The 14,434-nt window shown below is 41.9% G+C and overlaps 1 protein-coding gene across 1 annotated transcript in view; it reads right to left on the minus strand.

Moving 5' to 3' along the window:
* Positions 1–14,434, minus strand: part of DTD1 (D-aminoacyl-tRNA deacylase 1) — a 144,228-nt gene that overhangs the window by 15,844 nt on the left and 113,950 nt on the right. Inside the window, exon 5 of the mRNA XM_039874400.1 lies at positions 833–1,005. Within this exon, the coding sequence (XP_039730334.1) occupies positions 853–1,005 (153 nt within the window). The 3' untranslated portion in view covers positions 833–852. The remainder of the gene's footprint in view (positions 1–832; positions 1,006–14,434) is intronic.

Here is a 14,434-nt window from a genome sequence, read left to right on the forward strand (position 1 = left end):
GCTTAGGCAGCTCCCTACCCTCATCTGTCATCTCTTTATTTCTACATGTCCTTTGAGGTCCAATTCCAGAGTCCTCCCCTCCCTAATTTCCTTCTCTACCCCACCCCACGTCCCATCACTACCACAATGCACCATGCTGCAGTGTAATTATTCCTATGCTGCTCCCTGAACTTGTGAACGGTGGCAAGTAAGAGGCTCTTGATAATGGGTTCACTGGGGTACTGAACTTGAGCAAAGGACCGTCAGATGGCTGGATCAAGTTTTAGAGGCCTCTGATCTTCAAGCAGGGAAGTGGAGTTAATGCTACAGTGAACAGAGATGCGTCCCTGGAGGTAGAAGTGATGAGAATAAAACTCCATTTCAGGAAAAGTAAACTGGTAGTGCCTTGCAAGGCGAAGTTAAGGATGGTGGAACATGAGGCAAGAAATTATGAGAGGAGGCTGCTGCAGACAATGATGGTCTCCATTGAAGCTGCTGAGAGGAAGAACGGTGAGGACTGAGCAATGGTGGGAGCTCGTGTGAAGCTCCTGGTCTGGATTCTGGATCTGCGAATACTCTAGAAATGCTAATGGTAGCAGCAATTGTTGACTATCATAGGCAACTGAGGAAGGTGACACACACAGAACCTCCTTGGTGAACATCCCAGGCCATGGGTACCTGACCCTCCCACATCTTAACTTTTCTCTCCATCCTAGAAGTCAACAACTTAAAAAAAGCTATGGATTAATGTCCATAAAGTGAATTCAGCCTCAAAAGCCATTCTGTTCTCTATTCATTGCTGTCTGCCCAAAACGTGGTAAGACAAAGTTATGCAGGGAGGGGACTCTCCTACCTGAGTTCTGTCCCTGAAGACTACGGTTCCCGTTCAGAAGACACGTCACCTTCAGCCCCGCTACTGGCACTGCGGTCTTCTTTTCGAGGAGCATTTCTTTCTTTGCTTGATTCAGAAGGCCCTTTGGCTCTGGTCTTTTCTTTCCTCTGCTGCTGTTTTTCAAGCTTTGACAGCTGATTATAAAAAATAAATTATTTTGCAAATGTAAACATGTGCCTATATATTTAAAATAGCAATTACTTGACAAGTAGCAACCACTGAAAAAGCTTTTGTCTGGTAACCTGGTGACCACAGTAGGTCACATGTGCCAAATTATACACAAAACGTTTGTCAGCAAGACACCTGAATCATTGATGCAGATTATTCATATGTTTATCTCTCTCAGACTTTCCATCCCATAACTCAACTCATCATGCAATATTTGAGAATGGTCAGTTACAGTCTTATTTGACAGGCTGAGATGAACCCTATAAATGAGAAGGCTTTCGTCTATTCTTTTTTCTTTGATGTCTCCGCAGCTTTTTTCTTCTATCACGTTGTCTTCTCACTTAGTGTTTTTTAAGGAGTGATCAAAGCACTCCACTATCTGCTAAAGATAAGAGAGAGGCTGTGAATAAAGTACAAGCACATTTAGACATTGTCTCAGTTCTCAGTTTGTTCTTTTAGACTGAGCTTGATTCGTCCATAGCCAAACTCCAAGTGCTCCTAGCAGGCTATGTGGCGGCTACCCATGGATGCTGGACACGGGAACCCTCTCAGTCCTCCAGATGAGTTGGGGACATGCCTCTGACATCTAACCCTAAAGGAACCTGGATCTCCCCAACTTGTTCAAAGAAACCACAGATTAGATGGTTGAAAGAAACTTAGATCATCCGATACTCTGAGTAAAAGCACAGCCACTCTAAAAAGAAACACGCAGAGATTGGCCAAGTTTTGGCCCACGAGATTTTCTTAGACCAAAAAAGCCATCTGTAACAAAGCCCAAGAGACAACACCCAGTTTCATTCTCCTCCCAGACCAAGAATGCAAACATTCTCTAGTTCACATGGAAAGGGGAAACTTAATAAAGGGCTTGCTCCTCCCTGCTGGTCCTTGTCCCACATCCAAAGAAAAGTCACTATAATCAATCTGCCAGATTATCTATTACAAGCAGACTTTGAGCTAAACCTTTAGATAGATCAACAATCAGCAGTCCTCAATCTGGTCCAGAAAACCAAATTTATTAATGGTTGATTTTTAATATTATCTTTCCCACTCCCCATTTACCTGAAAAGCTGTAGTAAACAACTAAGTTGGTTAACACGCTAATGAAGACATCGCTTCACCTTTGACCCACCAACTCTCCTCCCAGATAACTCTCCCGATAAATTCATTCTTGTGTGCACAGGAAAGACTCATAAGAATGTGCACCGCGGTGTTGTCTGTATTAGCAAAAAACTTGAAACAACCCAAATATCCATTGACAGGATAGATAAATATAATATGGTATAGTCACATGAAGCAATACTGTGTAAAGCAGATCTATATGTATCAAGATAGATAAGTATTTAAAATCATGTTATGCAAACCAAGTTAAATTTCAGAAGGCTATATAAAGCAAGATAAACGATATTATATATTCTAACGGGCTTATGCCATTAGAATATATATAGAAACCACCTTCAGTACACCAGTTAACTCTGGAGAGAAAGAGAAGAGAATGGGATCACAGCAAAGTGAATATATGTGGGCTTCAAATATAACCAACAACTTTTACTTCTATAAAAACACAACCAGATCTAGAACAGGGCTGCTGACCAGTGCCATTATGTGAACTGCTTGCTACTGGCATTTGGACCTCTGATAAGACACTTGCGCCAGGATGTAAAACAACACACAGCTTCCTTCGTCAACAAAGTCTTGCCATGAAAAGTATCAGCCGCTGAACTGTGTGCTTAGTGACATAGCTGATTTCATTCTGGTTCAAGCTCTTTGTCTCATTATGACCTGGCAACAAACAGTTTATGTACAGACACTTTGAACAGGAATAATCTGGAGCAAAGATGACAAACAATTAGCATTTTTTAAAATCTGAGTAATGGCTATATTTTCCATGGATGGTTATTTTTCTCTATACTATTATACCACAGATTATGGAAGAAGTTCTTGCATCCAAGATGACAGCCCTCCTTCTTTGTTTCCCTTTTGGTGTTAAAATGTTCTTTCTTTTATAAAATGATAAGGATAGCAAATAGGATCCTTTTTCTTGCCTTTTTGCAAAATAATCTTGCATTGCACAATATGAATGTACTTAACATTGTTAAACTATACACCTAACATGGTTATTAGGGTGGTAAATTTTATGTTATGTGCATTTTACCACAATTAAAAATATTTATTGAGATATAATTGACATATAACATTATATTAGTTTCAGGTGTAGAACATAATGATTCAGAATTTGTATATACAGCTGACCCTTAAACAATGCAGAGGTTAGGGGTACTGAATATCATAAGGAAGAGAAAATACATTTACAGCATTTATTGAAAATCATCCAAGTATAAGTGGACCCATGTAGTTCAAATTCGTGTTATTCAAGGGTCAACTGTATTGTGAAATGATCACCACAACAAGTCTAGTTAACGTCTATGACAAAAAAAAATTTTCTAATGATCTTGGAAAACATAAAGTTGGCAATCCATGCTGGACCCCCTGATTTTTTTTATATTCCTATTTCATGAAATCCAAACATCTGGAAATCAATATTCTGCAGTGAACTGTGATTTGTTGCCTTCTGCTGCCAGCGGTTTACATTTACATCAGTTTTATATACGTGTTTATACATGTGTATATTACATATGTGTGTATCTACAGACAGATTTTACACACACACACACACACATATGTAAAGTCATGAACATGTCTGAATTATACACTGGAAAAGCATGATTTTCATTTTAAAAAGAGACCCTGTTTTGTTTCCCCTTTAGAGGTAAATATATAAAATGTGAATATCGTCAGTGGCATAACCAAACCTCGCATAACCAAAAATAACCAAGCCTCTCCTCACTGCTAAGATTTCACTCTCATGTAAAGGCTTGTTTGTAATCCAACCTGTTAGTCACCTTCTACTCGTTAAAGCTGTTGGGAAACTGGATCCTGAGATGGTGATGGGGATCAATTTTCAATTAAAGCGGGCGTCCCTGAGGCATCTCGGTCCCCGCAGCGCCTCCCTGATTCCACACTGAGTCAGAGGCCCCAGCAAGAGTACAAAACTGCAGAAACATCAATTTGACCTTCCACCCTACCATGGACCATGCTTGTAAATCATGTGATAATTATTTAAGCAACAGGCGTAGCCTAAGTTTCTGTAAACAATGTAATGCTGATTCTCTTACATTATTTATCTTAAAATAATCCCAACCACATATGGCTCCATGCCTCAAAGTAAAGTTCTCTGTGAGAACATTGTGAACTAACCTAATAAATTTAAGCCTTTTCTCAGAAAACTTGGAAGCTAATGCAGCCAAAATGTGGAATTTACATCTCAAGGCAAGAAAGCCATGTACTTTTTTTCCTTTGAGGAAACAAATGAGAAAATAAGAAAAAGAGGAAGAAAATAAATTGGTACTGCATATGGACTGATACAGAATGTCAGCAGCTTTCAAATTATCAGGGAGATGCATGCCAAGGAGAAACGGAAACCACTATAGGCCCCATGAACACATGGTCTACAAACACTGAAATGGAGTACCTTTGGTTTTTTGTTTGTTTGCTTGTTTTGTAATTAACCTGTGAGAATGTCCATATTGCAAAGGAGATACTGCCCAAACCATACTGGCTCTAGTACCTTAGAGAGAAATCCAACCTCCCAAGGCAGTTCTGGGCAAACACCACCAGGGGCCAGGTAACTGTCCTATGACCAGCCCGTACCTCTCATGGTGGATCTCAGAAAAGGGAGGCCAAAGCAGGGGGACTAGAATATCCAGATCCAACCTCCCCAACTCATGATTAAATCCACTGAGAAAATAAAGGATTTACTTTTTAATTAAGATGTCTGTGCTCTAATTGCATGTATAAGAATAAACTAGTTGCATATGGATACTGCGATGTTCTACCACAGGGCTTGCAAACTTAAATGTCTTGAGGAACCAGGCAGGTAGCAAAATGAGTGAAAGAACTAAGCATAAGACAATAGGGCACGGTAGAGACTGTGGCCACACTGGAGAAGACAAGCTCCACCTAAGGGCATTCACATTTTCTTTTTAAACATGTATCTGGACAAATATAACGTCAATGGGAAAAATATAGGCCACCTGTTAGGGATCCCCATGTTGCACTTTCTGTTTGCTCTTAACAACCCAATAACAGTTATATTATCATCAAAATCCCATGGAGAAGCAAGTCAGCTTCCTGTACCACAAATATAGTCATCCTCTCTTCCTTCCTCTCTTCCTGCTGGCATGAGCAGCGTTCTACTTCAGAAATGGCAACGTCTGACCTGCTGTCACACAGGCATGTGAGAGAAATCACGGACAACAGGACTGGAGGGTACTGTAGTGGGGCTTCAGAGAAAGGCAGTCCTCCCTAATAAATGTACATGCAAGGAGACCCAGAGGAGAAAAACGAGCTTTGGAATGGTGGCAGCTCTCAGCATGAGGAGGGGATGTCCAGAGGTACAGAGGCCTCTTGAGAGCCCCAGCGGGGCTGAGCTAGAGGAATCAGCTGTCCTATATGGGAGGTCATCAAGCTCCTAACTGCTTAAGCCACACTCGGGTAGGGCTGCATGCAGCTGAAACCAAAATATTTCATAACATATCCATTGAAATAAATGAGAAAAATGGATGTTCAGTGGGTTATGGGACTCACTTAAGGTTTTTCAGCATGTGAGTGACTTAGATAGGACCAAACTCCAGTCCTCTAGACACCAAACTGCATATTCTTTCCAGGGAGCTACATGCTCTCTTTTGCTTTATCTAGGAACTTCATTAACAGATATTTATTGAACACCAGCTACAAGTCATGTCCTAGTCTAGGTGCCAAGGACACAGAGGAGAGTGAAGCAGAGCCCCTGGCTTTCTGGGGCTGACTGTCCACCAGATGAATAATCGGCAATCCCCACCTATAACTAGCCAGGCCCTGTTCTAAGCATTTGGTAAGTATGAAGGTTACTATTATAATCCCCATTTTAAAGTGAAGAAAGCTGGGGTGCTGGCAACCCCCACCATTCTACTTGCAGCACAGAGGAGGCCAAGCTGCCATCCTTCTTTGCACTTGTCTTCATTGGTAGAAAATACAGAGGGAGGGACCTCAGGGCCATTTCCATTTGCCAAATTAAAGAAAAACTGGTCCTGATACAAGTCTAGCTCCTTGGTAGTTTAGCAAGAAACTGCTGCAGGAGTTCAGTTTGCCTGTATGCTTTTGCTTTACTGGCTGAAGAAGTTAGAAAGATCAAATACACTCAACTTTAATCAGCTGGAAACAAGGCTAGATAAGGGAGTAGGGAAGCCCCAAAGGCAATAAGACCCTACAGTTAGCTTTCTAATGTCCCTGGCACTTGTCCTCATGTAAAGGCCTTGCATGGTCCGTCAGTGGCAATGCAAGAGGCATACCAGGGTGAGGGGGATGAGTCTGGCCCCAAGGCCACCCACTAATACAGGGCTAGCAACAGGAGAAAGTGCAGCCTAGCAGACAGGATAGGGACCCTCAGGGGACAGCCACAAAGCAGGCAGCCACAGCAAGCAGTCAGCATCAGAGCATCACAGCAAGGACCACAAGATGGCCAGAGTGGTGGGCCTCAAAAGAGGGGTAAGCCCTCCAGTTCAGGGAGGTCAGGAAAGAGTTGGTAGAGGCAGGTAGGGGATGGCCAATGGAGCTGGGGCTGACAATGGGGTGGGAGTCGAGGTCCTGCTGGAGGGCTAAGAAGGCATGCAAATTCCAGAGACCAGCATCATCCTCTGTATATTTCTTCTTCACTGCCAGACACACTGAGGAAAACAAAAGGCAGTGCAGGCTATCTGAGCAAAATCCAACAGGCAGATGACTGAAAACAAGAAATTCAAAGGCTGTACAAGGAGAATGAAGAACGAGAGGCCAAGGTGAGGGTGAGAACGATCCAGCAAAAGCCAGGAAAGAGAGAGGGGTGAATTATGGTTAGGGTGCACCCCTGGCAGTTAACTTAAGTGTCTTCATCTGGGGGCGGCAGGTGAGTCAATGCACTGACAGTAGTAACCATCACCAAAGACTTGGGTGACAGACCAGATGTGGCAAAGTAGCACAGCAGGCTGCGTACTGCTGGTGTGTGGGAGTCCTGGGAACAAATTTTTCCCAAGTTCTCCATTAATTAAGACAACCATGGTGATATGATTTGCAGTTTAGCACACACAAAACACTGGATGAATAAGGGCAGAAATGAATAGGACCTGCTCTGTTGGAAGAGTTTACAGGTGATGGCCTCAGAAGGAAGGGAAGCTCGAACTTTTGCTTAAGTCAACTGTGTGACCAATAGTTCATCATCAGCATTTGAGAGAAGGAAACAGCATGAAATCCACATAGCAGTGCACACTGAGTGTCAGCACTACAGGCAAGTCCCTTCTCTTAATCAGGTAAAGGAAAAACAGAGACTCTTGGGCAGGCTATTGAATCCTCCTTGTCTCCATACGCTTTTCTGTAAATGATATGCCACAGCCTGCTTGGGCTGACTGCCAGGTCACCGAGGACAGTGTGCAACATTTGCACATGTTCTGAGACGTGTGAAGCACCAAATAAACAAAGAATCATTCTTATCTGCCCTGTTCTTTCACACCCAAAATAGCACTTCTGAAGCATCTTTAAAGACTGATCCCTTCGCAATGCAGAATGATCCAGTGTGACAAGGACAAAATGAGTAACTTCAGGCTTCTGTGGACACTAATGAGCTGCAAGAAATACCCTGATAAGTAAAATCTGAGAGCTCAGTGCTCCATATACAGTCAGACTCTACGCTTCCCAAAGCTCCAGCAAACCTCAGACAAGGTTTGCTGTCCTGAAACTGGTAACACCCACCGAGGCTGGAAGAGTTCACACAGAGCTGGCAGAGATGGTCTGTGTCTGCTGTTACCATCACCCCTGCCTGTTTCTCCCAGGAACACCCAACCCTACCAGGCTGTTAGGTGCTAAATGCAGTTTTGAAAGGGTTCTAGAAAACTGATTTCTTTGCAAGTCATTTCAGGACAAAACGGATACCCAGGACTAGTCATAGAAGGACTACTCTTAAGAATAAAATGGTGTCTGAAACTCGCTTCCACATGATCTGGGGAACTGATGGTTAGAAATTACAGCTTCCTATAGATGTCCTCATAAGTACCATGAAAATCACTGTGGATCTTACTCTTTCTCTTTTTTGAGACTACTGTGGACCCCCACCCACCCAAAAAAAGCTTTTCCTTCCTCACAGGGTCCACAGACATAACCTGAAATGTTAATTTCAGCTCTTTAAATTCTGTGCCCACTAAGGAAATAAATGATCCCTTAGATTCTGACAAGTTGTCACTTTTAGCATTCCAAGAAGTCAAGGACAGATATTATGATTATTATTATTCCCAGATGGCTTTTGAGCACAGTGGAAGTGAGGTCAGTTGAGAAAGAGCATGCCCAAGGCCACGGCCAGGCAGGGGCCATGCTGGAAAGAGTGCCAGGTATCTAGACTCCTGGCCAAGCCTTCAGTCGACCTCGCCTCCTTTTAGAGCCAACGCTCACCCGGGGCTTCTGGGGTTAGCCACGGGTCCAGGGCAGCAAGCCCTGCCTCTATTTTTGCTAAGGTCATGCCAGGTACAGCCCTTTCTTTGAGTTATTTGAATGCTAGTTACTTCCTGCCAGACTGTTCTGTCCCGCATATGAGCAAAATCTAATTAGAGAGTGAAGAAAATAACAAAAGAAAAATTCAAGCCTCATGAAGCCAGTTACTATGATTTTTATAGACCGTAGTATAGATGGAAAAGTTCTGTTCCAACCAACCCCTTGCAAAGATTCCAAGAAAGTCTTATGGTGCAAGTCATAAAGATCAAATGTCTCCTCTGCAATGACTTTTTAAAATACCACAAGATATTATTACTCCTAGGGTGCTGGCCCACACCTGTGGCCCTGCTGTGTCAGGAGCCACAACTGGGCAATCACAGGAAGCTGCAAAGGGAGGTCTCACTTTCCAGGTTCCTTTCAACAAAATGTACCAAACCCATCAGCGCATTAACTCATTTTAATAGCTTTAGAACTTTCCTCAATGTTCACTGTCTTTCCTAAGTGTCTATCAACTCCCACCACCAGTAAAAAAACGCCCTGACTCTATAAAGTCATTTAAACTGCCCTGTGTCATCATTCTCTCATCCTGCAGATAAACAGAACAGAGCCAACACTAGGTATTTCTTTTGTTGAATAACCAAAAATCTCAAGGCAACGTATAAGTAAAGCATGCTGTAGAACACAGAAATATTCAATCGGCAATGAACCTCCTCAGGGCTGGCTGATCACCGGACTTCCCTGTGCCCCAGTGCATGCTGCTAGACCGCACACACTGGGAGACGACCTTCCAGCACGACTGTGCAGATGCAGTAAAGCCCAAGGGGCCCAGCACAGTGACCAGAGCAGTCTGCTGCCCTTCCATCATAAGTGAGGACACCTTCAGGAGTGGTTTCTTTAGGGAGTGACAGAGACCTGCACTCAAACTCTGGGAAAGGACACTGCCACCTGCTAGCCCAATGCCCACATGTCGACTTCGCAAATCCATTCTGCCTTCAGAACCAGGACATCCTTTGAGCGACTGGAAATCCCTGGGCCCACGACCTTTCATTTCTCTGTTTCTTTCCATTCCTTACAGACCGAAGAGGCAAAGGCTGGGAAGCGGGAAGAAGAGAAGGCCAATTCCAATTGGTAAATTATATCAGCAAAAATTTGAGAAGAGAGAAGTGTGAATCGACTGCGGAATTTTAAACAATCTGTAGAAACCTACTTCCATAGATTACCTCGTTGACTAAACCATTTTTTAAAAAGCGATTGGAATTTATATTTGGGAAGTTTTTTTTTTAATCAAATTGTAACTTGATACAATTTCATATTCTGTGATAATTCTAAAAGCTATTTTGAAAAAAATCCTTGTGTAATGGAAAACCTGACAGAACATTTGACGAGGATGTTTCCATACACGCCACAGCGTCTGCCGTTATGTGAATTGTCACGTTGTGTTATTTTTAAATCAACTGGCTGCTTAATAAAAACATTACGAAGCAAAGTGCACACATGGTACCTAATTTTCATACATTATTAACTCTGCTTGAGGTTTTTGCGGGAATTAAAAAAAAAGCAAGCAGGCATCTGTTCCCATCTGAAATCGTGCAAGCTAATTTTATTTTCTAATTCCCCATTGTTTACAAAAATCCTCTTAGGCCTGCAGAAATAACAGGGGTGGGATTTGGGTGTTCAGTTGCCTTTCTCATTATTCTTACTTAACTAGGTCTCTTTTGGTCTACTCTTCACTGCCTGAAGGATAAAGCCAAAGGCACATGCTGGAATGGCTCCAGCCTTCAGGCGTCAGTACTAGCTTGTTTTAGGTCATCGTGGGATGTGCTGAGGGGTTTGAAGTCAGCTCATGTGTGCATTTACCTATCAGTGTGGCTGCCCTAAAATCTTCCAGTTTAGCCCCCTACAGCAGATGTTGTCAGGGCTTAATGTGTCTCCAGCCAGAGGTTACCTACAGCATCAGTGGACAACAGACTGCGAGCCTGCACGCAACCTCTGACCTGGAGCACCTGTACCTCTTTGCCTGAGGATACCACCAGGCCATGGGAGAGTGCTAAGCCTGAGTGCAGGGCAGGCCAGAAGTGTCAGGAAGTTAACACCTCTAGAAGTGATCTCAGCCACTGAGAAATGAGAGTTGGGGAACTCAAACTCCCAGCTTCCTCATCTCTCATTGTGCCAACTCTGGGATATGTTCTATACAGCCCCCAAGAAGGTACTCAGGGATCATCAACTGACCTTTAGCAGGCTTTCTCCTTCCTGGTCTCACCTCCAACCTTCCTGGGAAGACCTCCTCCTTAACTACTTGAACCCATATTCTTTAACTTTGGAGAACCCAGACCAGAAGTATTTTCATTTTAATCCTTTGAAATAAGCCATGTTTTAATGTGATAATTCATTATGTGTAATTGTTTGTTACCTGATCTTAATCAGAATTCTAAGCTGGTTTACACGCCTACACTCTGGAGGGCAATGGCGATGTTTAGGATTACCCCATTCAAGGCACTGAAAGATGCTGCAACACAAAGAGCCAACTGAGCAAGTCTGAGTATAATCCCGTGACATTTTTATTATTATACTGATTCTGTGAAAACAGTTCACCCCTATATATGGCAAATTATATATTCTAACAGTCAGGATTTTTATTACTCCATTTCCTAACCCTATTGGGGAACAAGGTATTGACTGCATTTCTAACATTTCTCAACTTTTCATCATACCTATGGGCTGGGTTTCTCCTTCAACAGGGGCTAATTGTAAAATTTCAAGAGTTACAATAACAACAACAACAAAAAAAACAATCCAATCAAAAAATGGCAGAGGACCTGAACAGACACTTCTCCCTAGAGGACATACAAACAGCCAACAAATATATGAAAAGATGCTTAATATCGCTAGCTATTAAGGAAATGCAAATCAAAACCACAATGAGATACCATCTCACACCTGTTAGAAAAGCTATAATCAACAGGACAAATAATAACAAATGTTGGAGAGGATGCGGAGAAAAAGGAACCCTCATACACTGCTGGTGGGACTGCAAATTGGTACAACCACTACGGAAAACAGTATGGAGGTTCCTCAAAAAACTAAGAATTGATCTACCATATGATCCAACAATTCCTCTACTGGGTATTTACCCCAAAGACTTGAAAACTCATATCTGTAAAGATATTTGCACACCGATGTTCACAGCAGCATTATTCATAGCGGCCAGGACATGGAAGCAAGTGAAGTGTCCTATGATAGATGATTGGCTCAAGAAACTGTGGTACGTATATACAATGGAATATTACTCGGCCATAAGAAGAGATGAAATACTGACATTTGTGACAACATAAATGGACTTTGGGATAATCATGCTAAGTTAAATAAGCCAGACAGAAAAAGTTTAAAACCACATGTTATCACTTATATGTGTGCTATAAATCTAAAAGCAACAAATGAACAGGACAAACAAATAGAGACTCATGGACATGGTCTATAGACTAGTGGTTACCAGAGGGCAGGGGGTAGGGGAGGAGGGAGGAAGTAGACGGGGTAAAAGGATCAAATATACGGGGGTAGGGGGAGGGTGAAGTGGGTAAAGAGGATCAAATATATGGTAGCTGAAGGAAACTGGACTTTGGGTGGTAAACACACAATAGAGTATACAGATGTCAAATTATAATGTACACCTGAAAATTATATAATTGTATTAACCAATGTAACACCAATAAACTTAATTAAAAATTTTTTTTCGAGAGTTATGAGAGAAGTAACCACTTCCCCTCCACTAAAAGAGAAGCAACAGCCCGTAGCATTGGAAAGGCCGGAGACTAGCTTTCTTCCACTCCACACACTAAGTGAATGGCCTTTCCTACCCTCCTCTGTGCCTCTGTGCATTTTCTGTTTTGTAGGCCATAAGTTATTTGAAGGAAGAAATAACAGGAAACTATTTAGTCAATTTCTAGCTTAGACTTAAGTCAGCATCTATCAGGCTGTTGGCACATGTCTGGTTAATAATCATGAACTGCAGCAAAATTTAAGAAGACACTAAAACCATTTCAGTTTTGGTATTCCAATGCATAATTGGTAACAGAAAACTGCTCATGAGCATTTTAAACTAACAGTGTTTTTTAAATGATTCAAAATGTTTCTTTAATTTACAAGAGTCTTAAAAAAGGGGGGATGGATTTTTTTTCTGCCCCACTTGGTCTATAAGTTGTACAAATGCCAATAGAGCAGATTTGGAACAATGAAGAATTATTGTGCAAAATAACAATAATCCAGAGAAGAGGAAGATGTGGGACCCAGAAAAACAGTGGACACAACCTGAAAGCGAAATCAAGGCCAGGCTTAGGCAAGATGCTCGGCAGCCAGGGGAGCAACCCATCCATAAACGGTGAGGCCCCAGAGGGTGGGCTCCCACAGAAAAGGTCCCTAGAGAGAAAGCTGGGGAACAGAGATTTGGGAGCAGGAGGTATAAATACAATACTCTGAGCAAGATTTGAAGAAGAAAGACAAGTACATACTCCCAGAAAAGCAAAAGGCTGAACAACAACAAGAAAAAACCATAGGATACAATTTGGCTCTGTGGTGGCTAACAGTTACACAGCAACACCAGTATAAATATTGTTTATTGACTCAATTAAAAATACTTATACCATAATACTGGAAAGATGTAGAGGTAGGGAATGAACAGTGCTAAGTTCTCAGCTATAGTAGTATGAAACAGTGCTAAGTCCTCAGCTATAGTAGTATGAAATAAATAATGCCAGATACATCAAGAAATAGTAAAAGTTTATTATTTAGGGATAGAGAAGAAAGTACCCAAAGAAATACCTTAAAACAGGTACCTCAACCTTTTTGACACCAGGGACTGGCGCTCCTATAAGAACCTAATGCCTGATGATCTGAGGTGGAGCTGAGGCAGTGATGCTAGTGCTGGGGAGCACCTGCAAATAGACATTGCCTGCTGCTCACCTCCTGCTGTGTGGCCCAGTTCCTAACAGGCTATGGACCTGTACCAGTCTGTAGCCTGGGGGTTGGGGACCGCTGCCTTAAAATATGTTAAAGGTGCTTACTTGTGGGTAAGAGGACAGAGATGGGGAAAAACACTCAGAGGGGGTGTTCTTTTTCATGACAAGACATTAGGTATTATATGACTTTTAATTGTGTACATAATTACTTTAATAATTTACAATTTGTTTAAGAAAGCTCATATAGTGAATATAGTTAATAATAGCTCCATTACTATAGAAAAAAATTATGATTCCGAAAAATCAGTTCGTGTAATCCCTCTAATACTTAGAGGAAAAGATGATAAGCAAAAAGAGCAGAGACTTGGACATCATCTGTAGGGCAGGAACTGCAAAAGGAAAGTTCAGAGCAGATACAGAATAAAGCAATAAGCAAAGACATTACAGAAGGACATCCTGTGGGCTACCAAAAGGCTCAAGTATACCCTGAAAGGATCAACGATCAGGGAAATTTAAGAAAAGAAATCCACACAGAGAGCACCTGTCTTCTCTTCCATACCAGTAAATGCCACCAGAGAGCCAAGGCACAGGAAAACACTAACAAACTGCATGTTAGATGAATAAAAGAATGACTGCATGATGATAAACAACAGAAGGGCAACAGAGGAAAGGAAGGAAGGAAGCCGTCCAACCACCAGGACAATACTTTCAGTGAATAAAAGATGGTGACCTAAATATTCTGTATCAACCAAGACATTCCCAAACATGCAAATATTCAGAAAGTATTATAGTCATTCCCATTCTTAAAAATAAATGCATAAATAAATTACTTATAGAACTCTAGCCTCTTAAGAGAGTATTAAAGGAAATTGTTTTAAATAATGTAACCAAT

The sequence above is a fragment of the Pteropus medius genome, unplaced genomic scaffold (assembly GCF_902729225.1).
Source record: "Pteropus medius unplaced genomic scaffold, Ma_sr-lr_union100, whole genome shotgun sequence".
Classification (NCBI taxonomy): domain Eukaryota; kingdom Metazoa; phylum Chordata; class Mammalia; order Chiroptera; family Pteropodidae; genus Pteropus; species Pteropus medius.